The sequence below is a fragment of the Neltuma alba genome, unplaced genomic scaffold, assembly GCF_004799145.2.
Source record: "Neltuma alba isolate B1F8T4 unplaced genomic scaffold, ASM479914v2 tig00011543_pilon, whole genome shotgun sequence".
In the NCBI taxonomy this organism is placed as follows: domain Eukaryota; kingdom Viridiplantae; phylum Streptophyta; class Magnoliopsida; order Fabales; family Fabaceae; genus Neltuma; species Neltuma alba.
The window spans coordinates 50,871-72,098 of record NW_021636205.1 but is presented as its reverse complement, the minus strand read 5'-3'; the positions used below and the strand labels follow the sequence as shown (position 1 = coordinate 72,098).

The 21,228-nt window shown below is 34.1% G+C and overlaps 2 protein-coding genes across 3 annotated transcripts; one reads left to right on the top strand and one right to left on the bottom strand.

Moving 5' to 3' along the window:
- Positions 1-1,619: 1,619 nt before the first annotated feature.
- On the top strand, positions 1,620-12,434 carry LOC114714844 (alpha,alpha-trehalose-phosphate synthase [UDP-forming] 1). Of its 2 annotated transcripts, XM_028899622.1 has the most exons (20): positions 1,620-1,709; positions 1,801-1,879; positions 2,008-2,131; positions 2,463-2,763; positions 3,015-3,112; positions 3,262-3,650; positions 4,037-4,151; positions 4,344-4,445; positions 4,635-4,785; positions 5,569-5,657; positions 7,205-7,253; positions 7,913-8,013; positions 8,875-9,062; positions 9,430-9,547; positions 10,390-10,557; positions 10,645-10,767; positions 10,841-10,928; positions 11,009-11,139; positions 11,242-11,340; positions 11,584-12,434. In XM_028899622.1, the coding sequence occupies exons 4-20, from the start codon at positions 2,487-2,489 to the stop codon at positions 11,971-11,973; spliced, it is 2,676 nt and encodes an 891-aa protein (XP_028755455.1). In that variant the 5' UTR covers positions 1,620-1,709; positions 1,801-1,879; positions 2,008-2,131; positions 2,463-2,486; the 3' UTR covers positions 11,974-12,434. The 2 variants fall into 2 exon arrangements, with proteins under 2 accessions (XP_028755455.1, XP_028755456.1); XM_028899623.1 differs by lacking the exon at positions 2,008-2,131 and having other exon boundaries at positions 11,584-11,973.
- Positions 12,435-15,308: 2,874 nt separating this feature from the next.
- On the bottom strand, positions 15,309-18,720 carry LOC114714853 (trifunctional UDP-glucose 4,6-dehydratase/UDP-4-keto-6-deoxy-D-glucose 3,5-epimerase/UDP-4-keto-L-rhamnose-reductase RHM1). Its single transcript, XM_028899639.1, has 3 exons — positions 18,590-18,720; positions 16,203-17,773; positions 15,309-16,121 (listed from the first exon to the last, which is right to left on the bottom strand). Exons 2-3 carry the CDS (start codon positions 17,763-17,765, stop codon positions 15,669-15,671), a joined length of 2,016 nt encoding a protein of 671 aa, XP_028755472.1. The 5' UTR covers positions 17,766-17,773; positions 18,590-18,720; the 3' UTR covers positions 15,309-15,668.
- Positions 18,721-21,228: the final 2,508 nt, after the last annotated feature.

Genomic DNA, 21,228 nt, shown 5'->3' with positions numbered 1-21,228 from the left:
TACTCCTTCAACTATAATCAAGTAGAAGAGAAAGATGAGACATTAAGAAAGATGATTATAGTATTTTAGAAAAAACGTGTCACATTTTTTATAATTAACTAACTTACCTAACTTTCTTAATCTAATCAAATTAGTTAAATGGGTCTTATATTAAGGACTGGAGGAGTATAGTTTATTTGGAAGTTTTTTAAATTCACGTGACAAAATTAATTCATAGTGTGATAGCCTGTCACGAGCCTCTCTAACGCTGTTCCTCTTCAAATTAACAGATTATAAATAATTAAAAAAAAATCTAAGATCCATAATTAAGGAGGAGGTAAGACTCAAGAAAAAAGGGAAAAATTATAATGACCATATTAAAAATAAAATGATATTATAAGAAATTGAATGTAAATTTTGTACATACATTGGTTAAATAAATAAAATATTTCAATGGTGTTTTCTTGAGAAAATCCACACACACTTGACAAACGTACGTCTGTAGGGGTGTTCAATGCCGGCCCGTCCCGGTCGGCCCGTTCCGGTCCCGGTCTTATTGGGACGGGACGGATCCGTCCCGAAATTTTCGGGACGGGACAAAAAAGGGACCGGGACGGGACGGGACACGGGACGGGGTCGTCCCGTCCCGGTCCCGTCCCGGTTCCTTTTTTTAAAAAAAAAATTAATTTTTTTAATTTTTTATATAATATCATTTTTTTCATATTTTTTTTAAGATTTGAGACTATTGTATGGAACTATGGATATATTTATTTAGAGTTTTTATATTTGTTAATGATTTGAGATTATTGATGATTAGAATTTTTAGTAAGTTTTTATTGTGTTAAAAGCTTTTGTTTAGAGTTTTTAATAACTATTATATGTAATATTTTGAGCTTTTGTTTAAGAGTGCCCAAACAAATAAAAAAGATGTTTTTATAAGATTTAAGCTCAAAAAAATATAATTAAAAAAATCAGATTTTTAAAAAAAATTATAAAAAAATTATAAAAAAATTAAAAAAAATTAAAAAAATAATAATTTCGGGACGTCCCGGTCCCGTCCCGGATCCGTCCCGTCCCGACCAGGACCGGGACAACCCCGGGACGGGCCGGGACACGGGACAGAAAATCTGTCCCGTTACTGTTCACCGGGACGGAACCGGGACGGGCCTGTCCCGGTCCCGATCCGTCCAGTGAACACCCCTATACGTCTGTACTTGAAATACATTTGAATTTCTCACGTCCGCTCAAAAAATTACTACCTCCTGTCCTTGATTAAAAGTTAATTAACTAATTTAAATAAATTAAAAAAATTGTTAAATTAGTTATTTACAATAAATAGTAACTGATTTTCCTAAAATATCTTGCTAATCAAGTATATTAGCTTTAATATTTAGTAAAATATTTAATATGTGTAACTATTATAAAAATTATTTAAAAAATAAATAAATAAATATAAAAAGATAAAATAAATTTTGATACACTCACCCGAGCGTTATTAGATTTTTTTTTTTGGTCCTGTTTCAATGAACGCGGTAATTAAAATGGTCCCTTCTTTCGTCCTCATTTAAGTCTTGGACTCGTTTACTCCCCCAGTGTGACCCTGCCTCTGAGGCTTCATGTAATTTAAGTTTTCCTTTTCCTTTTGAAGCCTCCCCTGGATCCATGATTCCTTGTATTTCCTTCCTCTCTTCTTTCTCTGGGCAATTTCTCTGCCACTATCAATATGGCAGGTTTCTCATTTCTCTCCCTACTTTTCTCTCTTTTACGCATTTTCCCGTTTTGCTTTTTGTACTCTTCACTGACATTGTAATATCGAAGCAGAACCTCGTGACGATTCTGCACAGAATTCTCTCCTGTTTTCAAGGTGGTGGCTTTAGAGTCAGAGTAAGCGGTTTGACTGGTAAGTTTTCGTGTCTGTGCAATCAGATGGGCACTGTTCTTCTTGCTTTCCCACATTTTTTCTCTGCTTTCTTTCTTTCTTTCATGCAATGTGTTTATCGTTTTCGTCTGAATTGACTGTGCTTCTAGAATCGTGAGCTGCACCGAACACCCCCTTGGACTTTGATTTTCTGCAACCCAGATACCTAACGAGAAAGCTGATACGCCCATCATATTCGAATGCGCATTTGAAACTTCTTAGGCTATAGCCTAGGTAATGAACTAAGCCTAACCTGTTCATCCCTACTTCAGTTAATTTCATTCTCTCCTTGCTGGTGGGAATTAAAATATTTTGTTCACCGCCATTGGAGTATCCTGTCCTCTTTATGCACTTAATTTTCTTTTTTCCTCTGGAGTAACTGGACGTATTTTCCCGCTGCCACACAATTCGTATCATTTTTAATATGTTTGATAGTAATTTTATTGTCTTGACCAAGATCAACAACTATGATATTCTCTGTTACTAGCAAGTAGATTGTAGATGTTCCACAAATTTTTTTGGGCTCATGTGTCCATAAATAATAAATCTTCCTGTCAAAATGCAGGGGAGGAAGTGGCTCAATTATTCAATGGTTCACTTTCAGAGCGATCCTATCCCCGGAAATAACTGTTACGGTAACGGTAGTTCTCATCATTTTCCCGGTTCCGATGAAGGGCTAATAAGAGAAAGAGAGCTAAGTGGCAAGGGCTTTCATTTGAACAAATCAAGTGGTAATAATCATGGGGGGCCTTTTAGACAACGACTTTTGGTGGTGGCCAACAGGCTGCCAGTCTCAGCAGTTAGGACAAGTGAAGACTCGTGGTCCATGGAGATGAGTGCTGGCGGTCTTGTGAGAGCTCTTTTAGGTTGGTGTTGATTGCACTGCTATTTATTTATTTCTTTCTTTCCTTTTATACTCTTGGTGTATCATCATATTTCTAAGGAGTTGTAGACCCTATCAAACGTTTGTATATGACACACAGTTGCTTTTTTCAGTCATTGATATACTGTTATGGGTTTAGAATAGTGAGTTTTGTACATAATTGATATCCTTGGGACTAAACTTCGTCTGTTTATATATAAACGTTACCTAACATGACTGCATAAATTTACGAAGGTGTCAAGGAGATTGAGGCAATCTGGATCGGTTGGGCTGGTGTCAATGTGCCGGATGAGATTGGACAGAAGACACTTACTAAGGCTCTGGCTGAAAAGGTACGAAGTCTTATATCTCTTGAATAAAATTTGAGATTAACGCAATAACAACCATGCATTTTCATCATTTGATCATATGTCATGCGAAATTTTTGGTAAAGGTTTTATAAATTTTCAGATTCTTCTTTTGCTTGAAACCTATGTTGCAGAGGTGCATTCCAGTAATTCTTGATGAAGAGATTGTCCATCAGTATTATAATGGTTACTGCAATAACATCTTGTGGCCCCTTTTTCACTACCTGGGACTTCCACAAGAAGATCGCCTTGCCACCACAAGGAATTTCCAATCTCAGTTTGAAGCATATAAGAAAGCAAATCAAATGTTTGCTGATGTTGTGAAAGAACACTATCAGGAGGGTGATGTTGTTTGGTGCCATGATTACCATCTTATGTTTCTTCCAAAATTCTTAAAGGATTATGACAGGAACATGAAAGTTGGCTGGTTTCTCCACACGCCATTTCCGTCTTCAGAAATTCATAGGATGCTGCCATCTCGATCAGAGCTCCTGCATTCTGTTATTGCGGCTGATTTAGTTGCGTAAGTTCCAACTTGCTCCTCCATTTAGGAATAAGTTTTTTCTCTTGAAAACAAATTACTTTTATTCCTTTTATTCTGTTTGGTTCCCTATCATAATACCTAAATAATGAGAACCTCTGAGATTTTTGGAGATCATAATGCTTCGTATCAAACTCTGCCTTTTTTCATTAACTATGAACTTTGCAAATGATGCATAATTTCTTTGTTTGACATTTTCTCTTCTTTTCATTTGTTTTGTTTACTTTGAACCCCCTCATCTCCTATGTTACCCATAATTGACTTCTCAAGAGTTTCCCGCCTTTAAGCTGTACGTGGTTTACTTTTTGATTTTTCTGCCTCTCCTTTCTTTTGTTTCTTACATGCACGTGTGCACTTCTTTTGAGCAGTTTTCACACCTATGATTATGCACGGCACTTTGTTAGCGCTTGCACTCGTATTCTAGGACTTGAGGGTACCCCTAAAGGGGTTGAAGATCAAGGGAGGTTGACTCGAGTTACTGCAGTATGTGATCAATCATGTTCATTGTTACGCCTAGTTATTTTACATAACTTCTTAAACTTTTCACTTCAAGCTTTGCCTGTAAAAGCGAAAATGAAAGAGAGAGAAAATTTAACATTTTGCTTTACTTTGACCTAATATAATGATGATTAAATTCAGAAACACTTATTTGCTTCTTTTTCCCATCAATGTTAGTATCCGATTGGGATAGACTCAGATCGGTTCATATGTGCACTTGAGCTTCCTCGAGTTAAGGCTATCATCAGAGACTTCGAACAAAGATTTGAAGGAAGAAAGGTGTACTTTTTTACTTTGTTCCAGTAACTCAGTAATATTTGTCCTGAAAAACCTACTGTTTGATTTATGTTTCTTTTCCTATAAATAAGTGGTATGACCTATCATTGTGTTTTTTTTTTCTTTTTTTTTTTTCTATCTGATTTACATGTTTGGCATGATTTATTAATTAACTTTTTTCTGATATTTCAGGTAATGTTAGGTGTTGATCGTCTTGATATGATTAAGGGAATTCCTCAGAAAATCCTAGCATTTGAAAAATTTCTTGAAGAGAATGCCTATTGGCATGATAAAGTAGTTTTAGTTCAAATTGCTGTGCCAACAAGAACAGATGTTCTTGAATGTATGATAATAACGTTACCTTGTCATGTTCTTGTGGCTTCTACAGTATAGCATTCTTCAGAATTGGCTTCTGCTATGATGTTTTGTCACTTCATGCACTGGGTGATAGAATATTTTCCTGTGCTGTCTTTAAATATTGAAATTATAATTTCCTTTTGGAACTAAGTAGGCCCACCTTTTTGATAAGTTTGAAACAGAAAACTAAGTTGAAATTCACATTTACACATACTGAAGTGAGGTTATTGCCATACTTTGTCAGCTTAGTTGTTTGCAGGCATATAGTACTGATGTGGGGGAATGTAAATATATGTAATGATTGCTGTTAGATGAAAATAGCATTTTGATATTTCATTTTTGTACTGCGTATAATCATGCATTATAAATTCATTTAGTCATAGCATGTCATATTCATTCTTACTGAATATTCATAATCAGTTGTTGTGACTTGTAATAATGAAATAGTAACGTTTGCCAAACGTATTCTGCATAACCTCTATAAATCGTTAATTTATCATTACTATATACTAAGAATCCTAGTGCGGTCTGAATGAGCAGTAATTTCTCATTGAAGCTGAATTATTTGTAAAATATTACTGTAGCAGTGACATCCCCATTGTTTAGCTTTCTTTTTGTTCCTGAGGGACATAATTATATGAAAAGAATGCTTCTTGAACATTGGGTTTGCATTGACGTATTCTTTGGCCTTTTTTCTCCTTTTTGAAGTAGGGTGTTAATTTATGCTTTCTGGATTTTGATAGTCAACTTATTTCTTCCTTTTTCACAGATCAAAAGCTTACAAGCCAGGTTCATGAAATTGTTGGTCGCATTAATGGGAGATTTGGATCACTGACTGCTGTTCCAGTACTTCACCTGGTGCAGTCTTAACACTGATAATCTGATAACTGTAATAATAACACATGGTCACATAATAAGGGCATTCTTTTCTGTGAACTTTACCTAAAATCTTGTTGGATGATCTCATTCACCTCTTGCATGTGACTTTATTTATACTAATACTGATTTAACACGGATGAGATGAGGAGAATGATTGGGAGGGACGCAACTTAGAAATGAAAGTGATATTATCTTGTTTCAGCATAATCAGTCTTTCCAAAAATTTAGACAATTTAACTATGAACTTGGAAGTATCCTAAATTGCACAATTAACCATCTTAGAAATATTCGTGTCAACATAAATTAGTAGTGACTGATTCTTCATTTTATTATATTATTTTCATTTTTATCCCCTCTTGCTTAAATTGCATAATTTTTACTTTTACTTTTCAAATAACAAGACAAAAGCATTTTCTTCTTACAAAGTTTAATAAATTTTTTCTTTTCCTTCAATTTCTTCCCAAGAGAGGCTGAAGAAATTTTGTAAACAAGAGATGATCTGCGGGACCTTTTCTAATGTAGGACATGAACCTGGTGTTATACGAAGCATCATTATGCAGCTCAGTTCTTTAGTGTCACATTGTTTCAAAACAGCCCCGTTTGAGTTCTCAAATTTTCTCAGTTTCAGGTTTGTGTGAGGGGGTTCTAATTGCTGAATAAGTGAAATTGAATAATTAGCGATTATAGTAAAGCAATATGATTTTTGTGCATAGAGCATTCTTTGAAATAATAAGTAAAGGTAAGGATGGCAATAATTGATTATCGTAGAACTTTAGTTGAGCAATCCTATGTGGAATAGAAGAAAAGGGAATTGAATTTGAACGATGGAAGAATAGATCATGGATAGAAAATTAAGAAACCTGAGCTCACCAACTGTCCTCACGTCCTTATTTTCTTACATGGCTGTGTAAGGTTTGAACTCTAATTAACTAACTATTTCTCTTGAAAACTATGTTATTAAGTATTGATATCAGAGTCAAGTACTACACCATTAGAGAGCATGACAATTAAGCAGTGGGTTTTGTAGAACACTTAGATGAGCTTCTAAATCATATATTAGGCAGGTTCAGTTCATGCTTCCTAACTCTTATTTGGCACAAGGATAGCAATTTTTTTTTTTTGGGGAGTGTGCAAGATATTACACTTTTAACAGATGTACTAGCATCCAATTATTGACCAGAAAACATGATATAATCTTCCAAATGGATTGGTCATCAATCACCGGTACTTGGTAGGACTGATGGCACAGTTCCATTTCTGCTTCACCCTTGAATTTTTACCCTAGAAGTTAAAAATGCAGCCTCCCTCTTTTTTCTAAATTAATGAATGTAGCCAAGAATGATTAATGGTAGAGGATTTATTCATTATTATGAGCTTTTAAGTTTAGATCAGTACTGGTATGTGATACAAAGACACTTTTACCATATTGCATCATTTTTTTGGTTATCTACTGCTTTTATTTACTTCTGATCTAGAACTTATTAAAGACAATGCTAGATAACCTGATGCATTTGTTCCGTCTACAGGATCGCTCTCTTGATTTTCATGAACTATGTGCTTTGTATGCTGTAACTGGTAAACTTTCTGTGCTGTTGGTGTATTTTGTTTAAATTAAGTTTCACAGTCAATGATCCTCTGACTTAGATCCCACCACCTTAGTGATTTGTCTATCCTGAATTACGATGTCTTATGAGTCTCTTCTGTTTTCAAATGGTCAATTAATCATCTGTGCATGTGAAGTTAATATTTTGCTTCTTTTAAAATGGAATTATCTGTTTTTAAAACTTTCTTCTCGGCATCAATTTCAATGCTATGTTTTACGAAATCAAATCGGCCATTAGGAATATCAGTTTTTATTTCTAATCTGTGCCAGAGATTGTACAAAATGATATATGCATTTTTTTTTTTCTTGTTCATAGTTTCCCTTTCCCTTTATGTATGAATTCATTAGGTAGAATGGAGCTCCTTTAAAAGTTTTAGAAATTCCCTGGAGAAGTTACATTTTAGGTTTGCTTCTCTGGCACCAAGTTTTGTGAATTGTGACATAAGTTACCTTATGGCCTGAGAGTCTGATCGCTTTCTGATATAGGTATTTTCAGGAGTTTTACTAATAAGTGTTAGTGTCTTGTTTCTATGTTGATTTTTAATTTTGTTTTATTTCCGACTTCCTTTTTCCTTTTTTTGTAACTTTTCTTCTAATGTGGCATAACTTGCCTCTTATAATTCTTAACCAGATGTAGCCCTTGTGACATCTTTGAGGGATGGGATGAATCTTGTCAGCTACGAATATGTGGCTTGCCAGGAGAGAAAGAAGGGGGTACTCGTTCTTAGTGAAGTAATCACATCAACCTCCGTATTCATTCTTGGATTTAATTTCTCAAGTCAATTTTTAATTATTGTTAGGTAGATAATGCAATCAGATGTTGAAAAAAATTTCAACCTTGCTGGGATTCCTGATTAGAATCTTCTGATTATCATTATTAAATCCATCCCTCGGTGTACACTCTTGTTCTTTGCATGCACTGTGATTAATTTGCCCAGCGGCCATTACCGTCTAGAAGCACTTGACAGGCTTTTCAAATATGGGAGAGAAAATGGAAAGAGAAATGTGAAAGAAGAAAAAGATGAAGGAAATAATTGGGAGAGAAGATTATACAAACAACTGATGCTCAACAGGTCTGACTTGTCTGAAAAACTTACAATACTACCGTGCTATTTATAGGGAATCATAAATATAAGGGCAGTTGAGTAAAATAAGCCAGAAAATAAAAAAAATAAAAAAATAAAACTAAAATGTCTCTGAACTTGAGTCTCCTACTTAAGCTGGGGTTTACATTTTTCCATTATCCATGCCACGTATAGGCCTCGTAACTAGCACTGTTTTTTTGTTAGTTTGCTACATGCTGTCATACCCAAGTATCCAACACAATCAGTCTACCAAATCACCAGTTAAAATGCTTCTTAGATTGTGTCCAGCCTGCATCACTACACTTGTTTTGCCCAAATTTTTAGCACTTGAAGCAGCTTGGGTAGATGATGAAAATAATGACATTTTGTTTATCTTTGTTGATGTTATGAGATTGGATTTACAGCCTTCATCTTGATTGATCAAAACATCTATCTGGTCTAAGAAAATTATTTTCCGCATATCTCATCCACATACCTAGATGTATTCACTGTGCTATACTCCCTGTAGTTTGCTGGTGCAGCACAGTCTCTAGGTGCTGGTGCAATTCTGGTTAACCCTTGGAACGTCACAGAAGTTGCTGCTGCTATTGACCAGGCTCTGAATATGCCATCTGATGAAAGAGAGAAGAGGCATAGACGTAACTTTTCTCATGTAAAAACCCACACTGCTCAGAAATGGGCAGAAACTCTTGTAAGGTATCCATATTATATCACAGAATAGTGACCAAAATAGCTATTTTAATGCGTTGGAACTTAGAAGTTTAAGAATGGGTGAGAGACAACTTCCCGGAGCATACTGATTTAATGCATAACCATTTATTTGGCTGTCTCAGGTTTAGATTCTGAACCGTAATTCTGGTAGTCGTTCTTAAATTAACGTTTCACTTAATGCATGCTCCTCTACGCATTGTATATTACTATATTTAGTAGTAGTAAAATCAAGTGATGCATATTGGGTTTTAGTTCCTTAATTGGTGTCATGTGAAAAAAATGAACTCTTCCTTGGACTTTTATTGTCTATTAATGCTGCTGTGAAGTAACTTATCTTTTGAATACTTTTCAGTGAACTGAACCAAACTGTTGCCGAGCAACAACGAAGGACAAGGCGAGTTCCAGCCACACTTCCAACCAAGGATGTGGTGGAACGTTATCTGCAGTCAACTAACCGGTTGATTATTTTGGTACACCATCTAACCTCAAGGCCCATGATTCTATAAATATTTCTCCATCAAAATAGAAATTCAGCATTTTTTTTCCTTCCTTTACTTTAATTCCTTTTCTTAGTGTTCCCTGCCAGCCACCAACTTGATTGTTTCCTGATATGGTGAGAAGGGGGAAAAGTTTGGGTGTCTTTTGAAGTGAGGTAACGTGCTGCTGCCTAATGTAGTAACAAACAAAGGGTTATAGTATTCAGAAAAAAGTTCTAGGTTATAGAAGCAAGCAGCGGGAGTAGAGCTGGAGTACCTTGATATACAAAGATGGAAGTCACTAACACGAACAGCGTCAACATTTCTAAAGGTGGTCTTAGAAAGAGCAACCGAACTTGTTAAAGCTAGAAACGAGAATCTAATGGTCTCTTGCTAAAATGATCTATGTGGAATCTATGAATATTTAATGAATATTTTGTGTCAAATTGATGGAGAACAAGTCAGGTAATATGCTTTCTGTTATTTTGTAACCTTCAGAGCAGAACCATTATCGTTGAAAAACTTGGATGTTTTAGTTTGCTAACAATTTTTCACCACCAAGAAATCATGAACACTAGTATACACTTGAACTTGTATGCATTTATCCGCATGTCTGTGTGCGGACATGCACATGCATGCTTGCATGTGAAGGTGTGGACACACCTTTTTGTGTACGTATACATGTATCTTCTTGTTATGAGTTTCGGGCCTCACATGTATAGTTTGGCTTATAAGTCAAGGGACTTTTTCTCCTAATAGGTTAGTCTTTTGGGATTAGTCACTCCCTTTGAATCCGTATTCATAACACTTCCTTATTTTGGTGATGCTCACCATAGGGATTCAATGGGTGTTTAACTGAACCAGTCGAGAAAAGAGATGGTCAGATTAAAGAGATGGAACTTGAGGTGCATCCAGAATTAAAACAGCCATTGACAGAACTATGCAGTGACCCAAAGACCACAGTTGTTATTCTTAGTGGAAGTGATAGAGTAGTCTTAGAGGAGGTAAATTGCCACACTTTTTTTCAAAAAACATTATCCGCCAGTCTTGATTAACTGCTTTATCGCCTTTTTAACTTGCCACTATTTCAGAATTTTAGGGAGTATGACTTGTGGTTGGCCGCAGAGAATGGTATGTTTATACACCCTGCAAAAGGAATATGGATGTCAACAATGCCGGAGCTTCTGAATATGGAATGGGTTGACAGTGTGAAGGTGCATTTAGTTTCAGTTACTGTCATTTTCCTTCATGTTTCCAATAAACACAATCCTGATCCTGTGTTTTCAGCATGTTATTGAATACTTCACGGAAAGAACACCTCGGTCACATTTTGAAGAACGGGAAACATCAATCGTGTGGAATTACAAATATGCAGGTGCTTAAGTTATCTTTCTGGAGACATTTTAGTTATTTTCCTTAGTTACTTTAGTTTCTCATACCTCATGACAATTGCAGATGTTGAATTTGGAAGACTGCAAGCGAGAGACTTGCTGCAGCATCTCTGGACAGGTCCAATCTCTAATGCAACAGTTGATGTAGTTCATGGTAGTCGATCTGTTGAAGTGCGTGCTGTTGGTATAACAAAGGTAAAGTCTTTCTTCTAATAATTGACATTTTTTAATTCTCTGGTCACCTGAAAGTTTTTATGCTGATATGAGTGTTTGCTTCAACATGATGTGTTTCATCAGGGAGCAGCTATGGACCGCATCCTAGGTCAAATAGCAAACTGTCAATCCATGACATCACCATTTGATTATGTCCTTTGTATAGGACATTTTCTGGCAAAGGTAACTTAGATCTTCATTAGTCCTTTGTCAATTATATTCATGATCTTGCTATTCTAATTAATGATTAGTACGTGAAATTCCGTTCATATAATTTCCTGGAATTTCTGTTTTTAATAAAATGATGCAATGCACTATACATTAATATTTTCTGAGAAGCGGATAATACAGAGAGAATCCTAATCACTCTTCATGGTCCTATAGCGGATAAAATTACTTAATCTTAATTTGTTCCTTTTGTTGCAGGATGAAGATGTTTTTACCTTCTTCGAGCCTGCGTTCCCTCCGACTGATTTGGCTCTTTCACGAGCAAAGGAGACGGAGAGAGTTGAGTTTTGTGCTGAGAAGAGATTGCCTTTGAGGACCCCAACCGGTAAAAGTGGACCAAAGGCATCCCAAAGTAATGCTCAGAGGCCAAAGTCAAATCCTGAGATCTCTAGTGCACCTTGGATCCCAACCCTTGGAACTGAAACAATTTCATGGGATATCCTAAACCTCAAGAAGGAGAATTACTTCTCCTGTGCTGTCGGACGGAATCAATCAAGTGCTCGGTATACGCTTGGATCATCATCAGATGATGTGGTTGCTTTTCTGAAGAAACTGGCTGCTGCATCTTTGGACTCTTCATCAAGTTAAATTGCTTTTAGGCATTTTAAGGATGTTCGGAGATAATTATGCTTAGAGTATGTGAACCCCATTTTTCTAGCTGAACAGAGATGATACTGAAGAAGAAGACACAGAAATGAGCTGGAGATCAAGGATCCATGTCTTCTTGATCATGATAAGCTGGATCATGTGTAGTGCTGATTACTACTTTACTGTTGCAGACCATAAAAATCCTGCACATCCTTGCCTTCAAGCGGGAAAGAAGGGGGAATGAGGAAAAAAATATTGATTATTTATTACAGTTTTTTTCCTTTTACCCCTACTTAATATTAATGCATGAAAGCCTGAAATTTCTTAAGAATGTATTTAATATGAGAAAAATAGGAAATTTATTAAATTTTTAGATAGATTGAATATGTTTTCAAGTTGTTCTCGTTTTCGATAAAAGAAATGTTGGAAGTAACTTGCTAATACCAAGAGAAAATGGCTCTATATTTATAATTCCAACAAGCGCAATACGAAGTTATTTTGCACTGGCTAGTGCCTTTGTATTCCCAATTCCTCTTCCTTGCATACTAACGGCATCCTGACATTGGAGAAAATTGCTGCACGAGGCCTTTGTGTGCGTATATTTTTTCCATTTTTAAGTCTATTTTTTTCAACATGTTTCATCTGAAACTTTGAAAAAAACTTAAATCTCATTAACTGTCTCAAAATATAATGATTTTTACTAACAAACTGTTAGTTAAAGGTGGTAGCAGCTTCACCCCTGTAAGAAAGAGAACACAAATTTAAATTTCAAGAAATGCATTTGTTGAGAGGGGTCATTCCTTAACTATTTTAGGTCCGAAAGTAATTAGTTTCAAGTTCAATGTAACTTGAAAATATCCTTGTTTCACTTAAAATTATATATGATATTTTTTTAATTTTAATTTTATTTAATACGTACATTTTTAGAAAAGATTAAAGTATATTTTTAGTTTTTTAATTGGAGAATTAGAACAAAAGACCTGCAGAAAAAAATATTTAGTAAGAAAGATCATAAAAATTAGAATTATTTTAAAGGGCCAAATGTTAAAATATAGATTTTAAATACCAAATTACCCTTGTCCCCTTCCTTATTTCTCTTAGCAATTCTTTTGGTCTTGTTTTCATTCGATGGCTTCTGCACTCGGAGAAAATTAATAGGACATTTAGAATCATTTATAAATTATTATTCAAAAGGTAATATTTAGAACCATTTTTCACTCATGATTCGCAGTCCAACGTTGCAGACTACCAAACTATCCACCACCTATTGATTCCTAAAACTTATATATTAATTAATGTCTATAGAACATGTAAAGATCCTAAGGTCAGACTATAAAATTAATTACAATTATACATATGACTTGTAATTGTAGAGACAGAAAACAATCACCAATAGATGATAAGAGTTTATAACAAAATGCATAGGACCCTTTGTCATTATCGATGAGTTCCGAGGGTTTTCTAATTCTGTGTAGAGTGGGGGGTAAACCAATGGGGGAAAAAAAACTCACTAACTATCAAATAATTGAGATGCAGTAAGAGAAAATATAGAAGGATTAGTTATGGGCAATTTAGTCTTTCTAAAATATATTTTAATATATAGTCCTTTAAAATAATTGTAATTTTTCTGATCTTTTTTACTAAATATTTTTCTCTACAGTCCTTTATTCTAATTCTCCCTTCTTTAATTTTATACAATGTTTCATTTTGATCTATTAATTGTTAAAAGGATGTTTTTAGTTATTAAACTCTAAAATCATTAACAAATATTCAGGTCTTATATTTTTAATAAAACACTCTCAAATGCTAACATAATAAATTTAATTTTCAAAATAATCATAATTGTTACAAAAGCTTATCATTTAAGACTAGTTATTTTAGAATTAAAAAACTAAAAATATACTTTTTAAAGTTAAGATATTAGATTGAAACCTTGTCTAAGATTGAAAGACTAAATTTAAACTTTAGCCGTTAAAAAAATAACAATTTACATAATAATAAATAAAACATAAAATAATGCATTTATATTTAAAATTTAATAAAATATCTTATAAATAGAATTATTATATATATATATATATATATATATATTATATAGATCATGCCAAGGATGAGGGGAGGAAGTAACAGAATGGGGCCAACGTAGGTGGTTGTCATTTTGTGTGTTTGGGACACGCCATACGCGTTTCCATCCGAGGCGCCCGTTGTTGAATTCGGAATTGTCGCAGCCTGCATGATTGTGATTCAGCACATTTATAACAACAAAATCCATTATTTATAGTTTTTGTCCGTGAATAGTCAATTTTACCCTAAAATTTATATAAGATCTTTAATATCCATTTCTGGTTTTGTGCTCTCATATTTTAAAAATAGAACAAAATGGATATATGTTTGTTCACGCTATTTCAATCAGACTAATAACTTTGTGGTCTGGTGACATATAAATTCTTATGAGTTGAAGTTTATAGGTTCGATCTCATTTGTGACTCGGATTATTATGACTCAGATTATTAGTGTGTTTGTTTAATTAAAAAAATAATATTTCAATCATTTTATAAGTTCATTAAAAGTTTTATAACTTCTAATTAAATAATACATGTTTATATTCTATGAAAAGATATTGTTTATTTATTGCAATATTAATTAGAAAGCAATATGTTTATACTTGTCCTAAAACATTACATAATTATTCTAAGAACATGCCACTAAAAAACATATAATCAAACAAGCTCATAATCTTCATGCAAACTAAAGTGAGTACAATATTAATCATTATTGATTTGAGTCATGATTTTATGGTACCCATTGACCAACCTTTTTTATTTTCTTCAAATTTTTCTTTGACATTATACAATTAATTTATATCTACAGGAAGCTCAAATTTATTTTAGTCTGCTCAAAAATATTTTCATGAACATAATAAATCATAAATAACAAATATAAAAATATGAAAAATAATAAATGAGCGCTAATTTCTTCACGTCAATTACTCTTCCTTCTAATCACTCTTTAAATTTTTGTAGAATGTTCTAACAATCTAAATATGACAAAATCAATAATTCTATATAAGACCTATTTTATAATGCAAGTTACACAATAAAGTGAGTCTTAAATTAAGAATCGGGAATGTCACATTTTCAAACATATGTTTTATATCTGAGTTTATTTGTGTGTACTTTTTATTTGATTTTTAAAAAAAAAATAAACAACCCTTGACTATGTTTCATTATCGCTAATCTATGGTAGTCCAGTTATGCAATTGACAAAAAGAGAGGGCATTCTCAATGCTGCAGTGTACGGAATGTTGAGGGAATATAGATATACATCAATAATAATACAAAAAATAATGGGTAATTACATAGAAGGTCAATGTTCGAATACATCAACTGGTTACTTAGTGAAACAAGGAAATTAAATTTATATCTCAATGCCAAGGAGATACAAGAATGATCGACAAAATGGGATATTATTAGCAACAGAAGAATTAATTAAAACAAGTTTGCAGAGAACATAAAACTATTTAACAGTAGACAACACTAAATAATTAGGAATGACAGGTGAAAAGAACCATGATTATTAACCACTACACCCGGTAACTGCATATAACTAACAATGAAATGATGAATAAAGAATCTAAAAGCCATGTAATCTGACGACAATTTGCAGAGCAGAAGAGTTCTGATGTCTCAATGCTGCTAGTTTTTACCAGTTTTCTTGTTTGGCTCGAACACATACTTGATCAGCGATTCCTTTATGGAAAGCAATTCTGGGAACTCTTTCTTCAACTTTGATGCATCCATCTCATTGTTGCTCCTGGGAGCAACTATTACTTTGGCTTGCTCCTCCAGGGTGAAATTGGTCCACTTGAAGCTGGGGTTGATGTAGTCTCGGTACATCTCAAGGATCTCATTGTGGCTGACAACACCAGGGTTTGTGAAGTTCCAGATGCCCCTTAAGTTTCGCTTTGCCATCTCAATGGAAATAGGCAGAAGTTCATCCAAGATAGTCATGCTGTTTGGAATGTTGACCACTTTGTTATAGCGAGATATCTTGGTGATGAAGTTGCGTGGGTTGTTCAGATCAGATGAGATTGGCATGCGAACCCTGAGGGTGCAGACATTGTCATATTCTTTCAGAAGTTCTTCAACCTGGGAAAAATTCAGGAGTCACCATCAGGATTTCATAATAGAACTATCACTACAGTTTATAATGAACACAAACTGACTTACCATGGCCTTAGTTTTGGAATAGAAAGAACCAGTGAAATTGGGCTTGTCTTCCTCTTTAAATCCAATGCCAGAACCCTGAGGATGTGCTGCATCATACTCAAATATACACCCAGTGGCATAGTTTATCATCAAGAGGTCATGCTCTCTGCAGACATCAGCCAATGTTAAAGTACCAACAACATTGGTGCGGATGGTTTCTGTTTTGTGAGATTCACACCAATCAACATTGGGTCTGCCAGTGACTCCTGCTGCATTAAAAACATGAGTTGGCTTCACATTCAATATATCTGCCAAGAGAGATACACGATCCTGTAGCCGCCCTTTTCCATATTCATATGGAATCCCTTGTTTCTCACATAGTTTTCCTATTAGACCCCCGATCCAACCCGTTCTACCATAAATCAAGAACTTCAAAGGAGGTTTCTGCTGCGAACCAGCACTCTTGGGTGAGGGAACAACCATTGTAGGATTAGTTGAGCCGTAAGATTCAGACTTGTCATCTTCAGATCCGTCAAAAAATTTCTCCATTCCTCCAGGCATCATCAGCATCCTTGGATGAGGAAGCAATGCTCCAGAGACATCACCCCACCAGTCAGGATTCTTACTATACCATTCCATGGTTTTTTTCAACCCCTCTTCCCATGTGGTCCTCTCGGACCAACCCAAGTTCTTCAGCTTTTGATCATCCAGAAAATACCTCTGATCATTGAATGGTCTGTTATCCACAAATTTTATACTAGTTTCCGGGTCCCTTTTGAAAAGAGTACATATATCTTTGGCTACATCGATAACTCTCCTTTCCTTCTTAGTACCGATATTGTAAACATGACCAACCTCTCCCTTGTGAAGGATTACTTCAAAAGCCTCGGCAACGTCTTCACAATATAAATAACTCCTCACATTGGAACCATCCCCATGAATTGGAAGAGGCTTTCCTTGCATAGCCAAAAGGATGAACTTTGGAATTAACTTCTCAGGAAATTGATTTGGCCCATAAACATTGTTTCCACGGGTTGTGATCACCGGCAACCCATATGATCTACCATAGGCCATGACAAGCATTTCTGCTCCAGCTTTTGTTGCAGAATATGGGTTTGTGGGAAGAAGTTGAGAAGCCTCATGATTTCCCACTACAGCATCTTCATCTGTCTCCCCATAGACCTCATCTGTGCTCACATGAATGAACCTTTTGACCTGGCCAGTGACCTTGCAGGCTTCCAGTAGGACATGAGTACCATATATGTTATTCTTGGTGAACTCAAAGCTGTTACCAAATGAATTGTCCACATGGGTCTGAGCAGCAAAGTGCATAATGGTATCAATGGACTCGGTTATGAGAAGGTAGTTGACAAGGTCAGCACTTCCAATGTCACCCTTGACGAACTTGAAGTTGGGAGATGATTTTGAAGGAAGGAGATTCTTCAAATTAGAACAGTAATCAAGTTTGTCCAGCACAACCACCTTGTAGTCAGGATAGTTCCGAATCAGCCGGTTGGCAACATGAGATGCGATAAATCCAGCAGCCCCAGTGATGAGGATATTCTTGGGGGTATGTGAAGCCATATCAAGCACTGTATATCAAAAAGAAGCACAAGCAGAAAAATTCATTTCACTAAATGAACAATACAAAAGTAAAACAAAGCCATAACAACAGATGCATATATCATCATAAATAGTCATATGAAAAAGCAGACTGACATCTTTTTTTTTTTTTTTTTGGGGGGGGGGATTGAGTAAAAAGAATTATGAGGAAATTCATCATCGACAAGAAAATGAGCCACTAATAACTGTTCTAATCTTTATCGGTACATTCCTCCAATGCTCATCGGACTTCCAAGATAAAGTGAATGAAAAGACAAAACACTAATTGTCAACGGTAATCTGCAATTAAATTATCAGAATGAGAAAAAACAACAGAATACATGAAACTTCAGCTTTTCTCTCTGTTTGCGCTCTTTCTACAAGATGGGAAGACGGAATAAGCGTTAAAACCCAGATTGCGCTAAACTGTTGCAAAATGCGGCAAAATTTACATAACCAAACACAACAACCAGATTCAAGCATACGAATGTACTTGAAACAACATATAGAACCCACTTTAACGTTCAGATCTAATTTTTCAGCTAGAACTTTCATGAAGAGCAAAGTAGGAAGTACAGAGACAAATTAAGGACAACGTTCTATGCCAATGACGATCACCCTCACAATTACCACGGATCCAAGAAAACTGGGCATCAACGAGATCAAAGAAAGTACCCATTACCCTAAATTTCAATCCTTATAAGGCAAAAAAAAATTTTACAGAATGGAGAATTGGCAATATCCAGATCATAAAAAGTAACAAGGACCACAGACAATTGTAAAAACAGAGAAGTAGATCAACTTACAAAATTGGAATGAGATTCACTCCGATCAGCCCAGGGAAGCTAACGAAGAGAAAACAAGAAGAATGACCAAGAAAAGAAAGAGACTTCTGAGAGACAAAAATAAATGAAAGACGAAATCAGAGATATGGGAGTCCCCTGAAGAGGAGGAGGAAGGCGGAGGCTCTTGTGTTTATATACGCGTTTCTAATAATCATGTGAGACAGTTAAGGGGAGCCAGAGGTTGAATTGCAATTACCTAACTGCCCTCATCTTTTCGCCAAATTACACGAACGACGGTTTGTGGGACCACCTGAGACCTTCGTCTTTTCAAGTGATGATAGGATTGATTTTGTTTTGTTTTGTTTTTTTTTTTTTGGGAGGATGGGGCTTGCGTGGGGTCCCTAGGAACGAGAGTGTCTGATCAAGTGAGGTAAAGACCACGGAGGATCAAACTCCCCAAGATCTCAGGGTATCCCTCTTCAATATCATTATCATCTTGATATTAATATTAATAATATAAAATATAAAATTTTTTTATTTTATATTAAATAAAATTAATTAGATTGCTGTAATGTGAATGACACATTACAGCAATCTAATTAATTGTTATTGTTATATAACTAATTTGAGTGTAATTTCCCAGTTTTTGTTGAATTTTGTTTAAGATATGGAAAATTATGATCTTCTAATAATGATAATGATCAGCATATAAATATACACATATATATTATGAAAAAATTACTGTTAATGTTATAATACAAACGGAATGAAACATGAAAAATTTAGAATCTGGATCTTAATCCAATCTTAAGAACAACTTTTAAAAAATTGTATCATTCATATGTCGGTGAATAATATGTGAATAATTAGCTTCCCTTCTGTGGTAAATAAGGTATCCTTAAAATCCTTATCCTCTCCTCTAATCGTATCATTAGGACTTAGGAGTTTGATTTCTAGCTCTCTCTCTCTATATATAGACACACATACGTCTTCAATGTAAGATCTAATTGTTGAGTTGATATTAGTTCTAAATGTAAGAGTTATTTCTTATATTTATCAATTTTTCCTACATTACTCTTATTAATACTCCATTAACCATAACTAAGTAGGGAAAGGGAGAGATGATATTAAGAAAAATAATTATAATATTTTAGAAAAAAAACATGACATCTTTTTTTTTAATTAACTAACTCACATGACTTTTTTAATTTAATTAAATTAATTAAATAGGTCTTATATTAAAAAACAAATAAGCATGTTATAAAGGATTATTCATTTGTTATTTTGGAACACCGTAACATCAAAAATAAATGGTAACGTTATAATTTTATTTATAAGACACTTTTAATATATTTTATTAGAACTAAGAAAAATTTTAAATTTCATTAATTTTGACTTAAACGTTAATAATTTTACAATCTTCCTCTTATTTAATATATATTATTTCATACTTTAATTATTTGTTTTTGCTAATAATAAATGAAGGGGATCTATACTGCATAGAGGAATATATGATTTAGCTATAACATCAAAATTTTATAGTTAATATATTTTAATTGGGGAACTTAAAAGGAAACAGAAATTTATATTTAATTATTTTTATATTAAATTATACGTACATAATGGTATAACAAGAGTATATGTAAAATATCTTATTATACTACTTCCTATCTTTAATCTATATAACAACTAAATAATTAATTTGTAAATATTAACCAAATTAGTTAAGTTATTTATTTGTAATAAATATGTGTTGTCTTTTCTAAAATTATTTTTATTAATAATTTATATTAGGATAAAAATTCTTTAACATGTATAATCATCACCAGGAGTATTTTTGGAGAAAAAAATATATATATACGAGAGATAAGATGAAATAAAAATTATATTTAAAACAAAATAGAATTGTGTAATATTAAAAGATGGATTTCCACGGTTCACTTCACATGCCTCGTGTTAACATAGATAAATATGTTTTTAATTCATAAATTTCAGGATCTGTGGTCTGGCCTTTTCTCCATGGCCTCCTGTTAATTCCGCCAAAAGCTATTATTCATGTTTTAACTGTGCCTATTATTATACTTCAACATAATTGCCAAACGCTAACAAACTCTCATCTTCTTGAAAAGATGTAAACTTTAGTGCCTTTATTTTTTGTTATTTAAAGTAAAATTATACCAAGAATTAAATTAGGATAGTTAGTCCTTTTTTTTTTTTTTAATAAGTTAGTATTTTAATATAACTCAATATATTCAGGCCAGAAAAAATATGACTCAATATTTGCACGCTTCGAGTTTGAAATATTTGCATATTGTTTGACTTGTCGGCCAAAAGTCTTCATGATGATAACTGTAATCTTGTCTGTGGTGAGTTAGGGAATCTTGGTGCCCAAAAGAAAATTTTGACTCGGCAAAGAATCTTAATATTAATTTGTTCTTTTTATCTTTAGGTTCTTTGACATCATCCAAAAGTCAAATTCAGCGAGCTTCAACTTTCAATCAAAGTCCAGTCAAAATTCCACGCGTGATTACGCTTTCCTATGACAATATTTAAACTTGACATTTTTGACCAGCAAATTCAAACTTAGAGAGAAAAACTATATTTTATATCACTTGATATAAGCATTAAACAAATATAAGTAAAAATATCAATATTTTATA